The sequence below is a fragment of the Aulonocara stuartgranti genome (assembly GCF_965226115.1).
Source record: "Aulonocara stuartgranti genome assembly, chromosome: 17".
NCBI lineage: Eukaryota > Metazoa > Chordata > Actinopteri > Cichliformes > Cichlidae > Aulonocara > Aulonocara stuartgranti.
In genome coordinates this window covers 39,899,113-39,908,003 of record NC_138953.1, presented here as the reverse complement: position 1 = coordinate 39,908,003, position 8,891 = coordinate 39,899,113, and the positions used below count along the sequence as shown (strand labels likewise).

The window sequence follows — 8,891 nt, the reverse complement described above, 5'->3', positions numbered from 1 at the left end:
AAATCATAATTAATTGCATTATTTATTTTAACCACATTTGCACACAGAGGTTTTCCACAAATGACGATACTGTCACAGTAAGCCTGTTTCTGTGGTCAGCACTAAACTTTTAACAAACAGAAGATCACAACAACCAAAAAGGACATAAAGCAGGAATTCACAAGACAAAATGAAACGATTCAAATTAAAAAGATGCGCTTTTGTGCTTATAAGGTATAAAAATTGTAAAACTAAAAATGTGATGAGCTGAAGAAGACTGAGAGAAACCACAGACAACTACGTGGGAGATAAGAAGCGATTTGTTGGGTAGGCGATACAGGAACTAATGTACACCTCTCTGCACCACAGTGTCATCAAACACAGGCTAAGGTGACTGAATTTAAAGCTTTAACCTTAAAGCCCGCCACCCGCGGCTAAAATCCTCTCAGAGACGAACGACTCAATAATGCAACAACAGCTGCAAATTTAAAAAGCAGCAGAGCCAGAAATGTGCGATAACTCTGTTTTCAATCTAGGACAGCGTCATCAGATGTCTCAGAACAAGAGAAATTAACTTCACCTTCACGACTTTCACCGTGAACAATATTTAAGAAAAGAACTATTATGATGTTTTATTAAAGGAGAGTAAAAGTCACTGCTTTTGTGGTTCATATCTGAGTTTTATGCAGGAAGAAAAGTTCTCTAACTCAGAATACAGAAAGTGAGTGAGTCAATTTATTTACGTACTTTAAAACAAATAAATTAGGTGTTTAAAAAAAGTTGTCTTTTATTTTTACCTTCAAACATTCAAACATCACTTTGTTTCAAATGATTGCATTTTATTAAAATAATGAATTTGCAACAACTTAAAGAAAACTTAAAGAAATAAAATATAAATGTACTCATTACATACCATAAATCTAAATATGCAGACAAACACCTTAAAATGTTATCATATTCATCTCTTTCATTACTGCACCGTTCAGCATCAGATCTGATATGAGCGTGAAAGAAATAATAAATGTACTCACAGCTCGCAGAAACAAGGATTTGTGCCCAGAAGAGCAGCGCTGCAAGACTGCACAGGTCTGCACTAGTGGAGAGGTTAAACTGCACAGGCATGCACAGAAAGATGTTCACACGTCGCAACAGAAGCTGCATTTCCTCTTAATATGAGTGTTTAAAAAAAGAAAACCACTTAATAAAAGGAAATTCACTCTGCGTTGTGGTTCTAATAGTTTTTCTTCCCTCTAAAACTCTTTAACCTTGAGGTTTGAGGTTTATAAACAAATCTTCGGTGCTCAGATAATCAGCTTTTAGCCTCCAATTAAGACAAAGCAAAAGGTTTTGTGTTGGACTTTAGCTCTGACCAGTAAACTTGTACTTTAAAAAACAAACAAACTAGTCTTTTTTTTTTTTAAATTTGTCAGAGTTCAAAAGAGTAAATTTTGCTTTTCACTCTACAAATCACTTTCTTTATTTTGAAAGTCCAGTGGTATTCATATCATATGCTATATGCTTAGCAGGTTAATTAATTACATTTACAGAAAGGGGTTTTCAACCCGCCCATGCCAAAGCGCATAGATCAACTGTGCATATGCTAAAAGCTGATTGGCTGACAAGTGGAACAGAGCAGGGAAGGCAGTGGCAAACAGAGATCACCAGATTGGATGAAACGTAACAACTATGTACAAGATGGATATATTTTGAATGTATTTATTTGTATATCTTTAAATATATTATTATATAGTGACAACAAAATTGGGTCATAAGGAGGAATCCTGGAACCAGACAAACCAGTGACTAAGTGACCAGTGACATGCTTTTTATTTGTTTTTGTTTCTAATGTCTCTGTAAAGCACTTTGAATCACCTTGTTGTTGAATTGTGCTATACAAATAAACTCGCCTTGCCTAATCTGTCTAAATCAGAGGTAACTGTTGTGGAAACCATTTACAGCTGATCATTAACATCTTTGCAGAATGAGGTAGGATCAGGGCTGGACCAGTAATCTGGCATACTGGCTGTTTTCCTGGTCGTCCGACTCACTTTTGAGTGACTGGATTGCCCAATCAAATCTCTTAACGCCGCTGGCCCCTCCCCTGCCTTTGCTCACGCAGCTTGTAGAAAAACTTTATTGTGGAAGGAGGAGTGAAAAGGTGGAGCCGGAAAGCTGAAAGAAAACAATAAAAAGAAACTAATAATGAGCCAAGTTAACCGACATAACTGCCGGGCTGCAGCACTGTGAACAGTAACAAAAGCAACACCTAGTAACCAGGCCTCACAGTCACTGCTGCTAGCACCAGCTGTGGGGAAGGTGGAATACCTTCCTCTGTCTCTTCCTCACATAGTAAGAAAATCGATGGAGGGACCCAATTAGCAGTGCTGTGTGATACCTATGCTTTTATCTTATAAAGTTATGTAGGGGAGAATAGTTTGTCATAACACAACAGAGAGAGACAATCATCAACCCGACTCACTGCATGTTGTTAGCAGGAACCCACAGAGAAGCCACAGTGGAGAACATGCAAACTCCGGGCGACCGTGGCTCAGGGGGTTGGGAATCGCATCTGTAACCGGAAGGTCGCCGGTTCGATCCCTGGGCTCTCTGTCTTGGTCGTTGTGTCCTTGGGAAAGACACTTTACCCTGCCGATGGCGCGATATGGCAGCCTGGCTTCTGTCAGTCTGCCCCAGGGCAGCTGTGGCTACAACTGTAGCTGCCTCCACCAGTGTGTGAATGAATAGTGGCATTATAAAGCGCTTTGGGTGCCTTGAAAAGCGCTATATAAATCCATTATTATTATTACTCCACATATAACTGTGGATCCAGACTGTGGATTAGTTAGCTGGGTGTGGGACTTCGGTAAATCTAAACATGTGGAGATGATAACATTAAATTATGCACAGCCATGTCCTGTTTTTTAAACAGATGTTTGTTTTAAATGTAAGAATAATAATTTTTGTATTGGCTAAAAAAAGAAGAGGCTTGCTAATTTTCACATGCAAAATCTTTGAGCTTCATTTCCACTGATCTGCTGGCAACAGGAGACCTGCTACTATGTAAACCACACTTTTCTTTTATTTATTTTTTGGTCAATTTGTTAATATTCTTGATACATTTAACAGTATTTAAATCAAATTTTCTGCAGGCATACAAATGTGTGAAAGACACATGAACAAAAACTAAAAGCATCAATTCACCTGCTGATGGATACGTATCGATCAGCTGTAACTGGGAACGTTACAGCTGCTAATTTGTGTTTTTAATTTTTTAAATATATTTTTCAGAGTGCCATGCTATGTGAACAATTAGGAAAATGAACAGTAAGATTAAATTGGAGCTCTTAAGTTAATGCAGCAAAATACTTCTTTTCTTTTACTGCTGGAATAGAAACAAAAAACATACCAAACAATAAAGAGTTAATGGTGACTGACTGTGCTGCTCCATAATGTCTTTTTTGATCAGTGAGCTTCTTTATGACGCCATCCAGGAGGTTGTCGGTTCTCATAAACTATGACAAGAAACAGGAAATAACAATAAAGGGCTGCGAACGCTGTTATAGCACAATAATCTGAGGCGCTTGGAAAGAAAGGCGACTAAACCTCTTTAAGAGTCTTGATAACATCTCACCCTCAGCTGAGAAGCTTCTTTAGCTCTGTTGGAAGTGTCCTTAAGAGGGTCGTTGACCCACTATTGATCATCTGCCCAATCACATGAGCCAAGGTGTGAAAATGGGTGTGGCTCATCATCGCCCAAGGTTTCAGGTGAACCCATTGTGAGACCTTGCCCACCGATCATGTGACTTACTGAAGTCAAATGACCCGAGATGTGAGTGTGCATTAAGGCGTTAACGCACTCACACCTACAGGCTGTGGGTCAATTGTGTTCAGTGTTTTTATTGTAATAATTATTCAGATTTTTATTCATCTCGGTCCTTGTAAATACCCGTGTAATTCATTATTATCAGGATGCCTTAAAAACTCATAAAAGCCGTTGGTTGATCCAAAATACTGACAGGGATTTGAAAGAGAGAGCATTTCTCCCCCGAATTGGCTTCTTTCATCGGCTCCCTGTGAAATCCACAATTAAATTTAAAATCCTTCTTATAAGGTGTAAGGAACAACCAGGCCCCATTTTACCTTAAAGGCCTCACAGTGCTGTTTTCCCTTTACTTGTTGTTCCTAGAGTATTTAAAAGTAGAATGGGAGGCAGAGCCTTCAGTTTTCAGGCCCCTCTTCTGTGGAACCAGCTTCCAGTTTTGATTCAGGAGACAGACACTATCTCTACTTTCAAGATTAGGCTTCAAACTTTCCTTTTTGCTAAAGCATATAGTTAGGGCTGGACCAGGTGACCCTGAATCCTCCCTTAGTTATGCTGCAATATGTTTATACTGAGTGTTTCTTCTTCACTCACTAAATATCACTCTGCATGTAATCATTAGTCATTATTAACCTCTGGCTCTCTTCCACAGTGTGTCTTTGTCCTGTCGTCCTCTCCTCACATTAAAGGTCCTGGAGGTAACTGTTCTCAGCACTTTGTGAATAAAATCTAACTGAATGGTAACAGCCACTAAATGTTTGCTTTACTCACTTGCTTCAAGTTCCATGTCGTCATTCACGTCACTGTGGAGGAAAGATAAGGATTATGTTTATAATAGAGAGAAATCAACACTTTCATTATGTAAAGAACATGATGCATCACTATGCCTCTACAGTAAACATAAATTAATGATGACATTAGCCTTTACTAGAAATGAAAAATAAAGTGGAACAAAGTGAAAGTCAGACGTGTAGAAAAAGCACTCGTGGACTTTACTTTGTGGACGTTCTGAACTTCTGAATGTAGAACTTGTAGGTGAGAAAAAGAAAAGCCAGAACAATGACGATGAAGAGGAAGACACGAAACCCAATAACAGCTTTGTTGTTGTCTGTGAAATAATATTAAAAATTACATTTACGTGAAAGACAACATTTGTAGAAACATGTGTGCTTAAAATGAGACGAAGCATTTATGTCAGTGAACTGTATCATTAATGAAAACAGGACGTACACAAAGTGCTGATTTCACTTATTTGAGGGATGCTCTCATAGTGTCCGTTGTGAGCCGTCACCTTTAAAGACAGAATGTCAGTTCACTGTGAATTACAACATTCAGGAGTCTAAAATAATATTTATAAGCATAATATCTTCTTTATTAAACCAAAAATGTTGGATTTAACAAACCTTCACTTTGTAGCTCGTAGAGTAGCTCAGATCTTTGAATTCGACTTCACATCGTGTACAACTCTGCTTCTCCTTCTTTGTCACTTCCTTATCATCAGCTGTATTTAGACGTATTATATATTTTCCCTCAGGTCCGTTGAATGTAGAGGGTCTGTGCCAGCTCACTTTGATCGTATTATGTTCGTGAACGTGTAATTTCAGCTCAGTGACTGCAGCAGGTGCTGTAAGAGAAATTTAAAGGAAGCCATATTTAAAGTAAAAAACTGACAGACCTGCGACCCTTTGCTGCGTTTCCTTCCTGTTTATCTTCACTGCTCAAATATCCAGTGAGAAATAAATTCTAACATTATGTAATAAAAAGTTTGATTACTTACTTCCAACCTTAGTTTGCAGTTTAACTTCACCCCCAGTGGAAACTTGAATCTCGTTGTATTTGGCTCGGACTCGACAGGTATAACCAGTAAATGGATTTAATCCAGTAATAACACACGTTCTTCCATCAGGACTTGTGGCTGTAACATAATTTCCATGAACCATGTGAAGTGTTATAGATTTAAATCAACATCATCATGTTAAGAAACTGTAAATGACAAATGTCAGGTTAAAGTTTCACAAACACATCAGCTGGTAGTTCTGTCAGCTGATCCATAAACTGGCACAAACCTGTTTCACTTACAGTCTGTTCCTGCTGACATGAAGCACTGATGCTACAAGCTTCTCATAGAAACTACGTACATGTCAGAAAAGCAACAGACTGACAAACTGTTTGTTGCTTTTTATAAAGACAATTACATTTCAAACATCAGATGTTACCTTCAAACAGCTCAAAGCTTCTCATCATTTCTTCTGTGTGAAAAAGTGAACTCGACTCTGATGTTTCAGCGTTTATTCTGTTTTATATTTGCTATTTATTTTAATAACTGTATTTATTCACACCCAGTCAGAGGTTTGGTTTTTCACCTGCAGTCAAAGCATCATGAACATAAACACATAAGAGGAGAAGCCGTCTCACTCACCTTTACCTGTCTGACCATCACAACTGCAGTCATAAGAAAGCTTATGAAGGAGGGGAAGGACCTGTTGACAGTTCTTACTGGTTGTTTTCCAGCTGAGCTCAATGGAAGTACTGGTTAAATCCTTCGTTATGTTGGTTATTGTAAGATCTGTTGGAACAAAGTAAACATCAGTAACAGTGAACAGCGTTTCCTTTGCTTCAAACTGTGTGAGAATAAAAGCTTTTATTTTGATGAGCTAAAGGAAATATAAACTCACCACAATCAACCCTGACGTGGACAGATGGAGTCGTCTTATTTATGCTGATGCTGTTCTGTAAGATCAGACCAGCACAGCTGTAGTCTGTGAACGGCTCCAGCTCAGACAGTTTCACATCAGCTTTGTTATTTTCTGAGGAGACACAAAGATGACGTCATTGTTGCTCCTCAGTGTGTGAACATTCATCCTTTGGGTTTAGATTCAAACGTGAACACATTCAAAGAAATAAATCTGAACAGATTCACAGAGAGCACAGAGCTCGTGTCTCTAACTCGTAAAGTTTCCTTTTACCTGAACAGGTGTAACTAACTGAGAGGTTTTTACACTTTGGTAAATCAGGTAATGTTGTGGTAATTTCTGCAGGAAGTCCAGTGGGTTTAATCTGCTGTATTTCACTGGGATTTAAGAAATCTGTGGAAAAAATGAATGAAGACAAACATGATTAAATGAGGTGTAAATGTTTGAATCTCAGAGCAGACGTGGACTCGTTCGTACGTACCAACACTGATGCTTTTGGTGAAGTTAAAGGAAGAGCCTCTGCACTCTCCTGGAGTAAAGGTTACAGTCAAATCTGAGCAAATGTCCTCGTTAGCAGGTCTGACACAGAAAGTCTTCTCATCATTTCTACATCGTACAACTGAACGGTTATTTGGTGTTGATATTGAAGAGCTGATGTCCCAGTCACTTCCATAACAAACATATCCAGGGATGCAGCTGGTTTCATTAACGTCTCTTTCACCTGAATTAAACAAGTGATGCACAAATGTGTCAGTTTATAAAAGATTCATTTGTTAAGTTAAAAGAAGATGGATGTAAAACACAAATATATCAATTAATTGAACTCACTCATTGGATCTGTTCTAAATGTTTTTTCCGTAGAGCGACAGAATATTTCTTTTCCAGTATCATTAATAAATGAAACATTAAGACTGTAATCAGTGCACGGCTTCAGGTGTCCAGTTTTCCCCACTGGGATTTGATTCAACTGATCAGCTTGGATTATCTTTCCAGTCTGTGGTCGGCCTTCTTCAGAAACAGTCAGTGTGTAGTTACCACGGGGGTTTATTTCAATCTGCAAGCCAGACGTGTTGTTGTTTGTGACATTGTAAGAACCTGCAAAATGTTTGTCAGTAAGAATCAGTCAGTTACACTTTTTATCTCAGAAAGTTTCTTCATTCTGATGTTGACTGTGATCAACATCATGGTGAAGATGAAAATACATTTTCTATAATCAGTGTAAAAATACTTTCATTGTGATTCAGAGTAAATTTAGAGAGAAATGCTGAGCAGCAACAACAGTGTTTGAAAACATTCAATAAAACTGATCTTTTAAACTGATACTCACACTGTGGAGAGGCTGAGAGGACACATTTCAATGAGATCAGAAAAGAAGAAAACAAATCATTAGTATATGATTATAATTATGCAATGAAAGTACCAGAAACACCTCAGAGCACCTTACAGCTGCTGGTACCTCAGAGGTGTTGGTGATCTCTGCTTTTTCTGTTACCTGTTTCTTGCAGGTAGGTGGAGCTGACCCAATTATAGATGCAGCACACCTGAGAAGGCCCAGTGTATATAAAGACACCTTGACTGAACCAGCTGACGCTCTTGCGCTCTCTGTCTGGCACCCGTCTTGTTCTTTGGAAGTTTCAGTTATGGCTGTTATGGTTTTTAAATTGTGTTTAAGTTGCTTTACCTTATTTTCATTAAATATGTCTTACAGCCTTTAAAAACCTGTGTGTGGTCTCCCACTTGCTTGTCACTTCCTATGAGCCGGGTTGTGACACTGTACACTATATGTGAATTCAACAATCTTATCACAGTCCTGTACGATAAAAACAGAAACGTCCAACCTTTGGTCGTAGCTGCCACTGTGGTGGAGGGCGGAGTGACTGGAGGTAGGGATGGGTACCGGTATCTGACATAAACGGTAGTAACCAGACCGAAAAGCAGCGCACATTTCGGTGCTTTTTTTTCCTGAGCTGTGATACACTTTAGATTCTAGCCAATCATTTTACGTTTCCGAGGATAGTAGGCGGGCCCAGGTACGTACGTTCTTTTAGAGCAGAGCTACAGATTAAAAATGTCCAAGGCGAAAAGTCTGGCTGTACTTCACAGCAAAAGATGCAAACTCAGCAGCAACAAGTGCTTTAAGCTGATACTGTGATACTGTCAAAGGAGGTAACACCTCGAATCTGATGAAACACCTGGCGACGCATAGCGTTTTTTTTTAAAGCCGTGAAATGCGCCGTATTTGATAGCTTGCTGCGAGACCTCACACCGTGCACATCTACTGCGGGTGTGGTGCCTGTTATCGGACCCAGAGTTAGCAACATCCCCCAAGAACCCGAAGAGGAGAGTCCTGGCCCCTAGCCCTGCCAGTGTAGCAGAAATGATGAGGATGATGATGCAGC

General features: G+C 39.1%; 1 protein-coding gene across 1 annotated transcript; it reads right to left on the bottom strand.

The window, feature by feature from the left end:
• Nucleotides 1-2,342: 2,342 nt before the first annotated feature.
• LOC309692697 (receptor-type tyrosine-protein phosphatase C-like) lies at nt 2,343-7,926 on the bottom strand. Its single transcript, XM_082511443.1, has 12 exons — nt 7,820-7,926; nt 7,321-7,587; nt 6,974-7,213; nt 6,766-6,885; nt 6,475-6,606; nt 6,219-6,365; nt 5,577-5,714; nt 5,203-5,423; nt 5,030-5,090; nt 4,796-4,907; nt 4,571-4,602; nt 2,343-3,491 (listed from the first exon to the last, which is right to left on the bottom strand). The coding sequence occupies exons 2-12, from the start codon at nt 7,322-7,324 to the stop codon at nt 3,442-3,444; spliced, it is 1,257 nt and encodes a 418-aa protein (XP_082367569.1). The 5' UTR covers nt 7,325-7,587; nt 7,820-7,926; the 3' UTR covers nt 2,343-3,441.
• Between the last annotated feature and the right edge of the window lie 965 nt (nt 7,927-8,891).

Excerpts from the sequence above, each read along its gene's own strand:
- LOC309692697 (XM_082511443.1), bottom strand. Across the intron at positions 6,607-6,765 it reads AGTTAGTTACACCTGTTCAG|AAAATAACAAAGCTGATGTG; the intron begins GTAAAAGGAAAC and ends GTGTCTCCTCAG. Across the intron at positions 5,715-6,218 it reads TGATGGTCAGACAGGTAAAG|CCACAAGTCCTGATGGAAGA; the intron begins GTGAGTGAGACG and ends ATTATGTTACAG.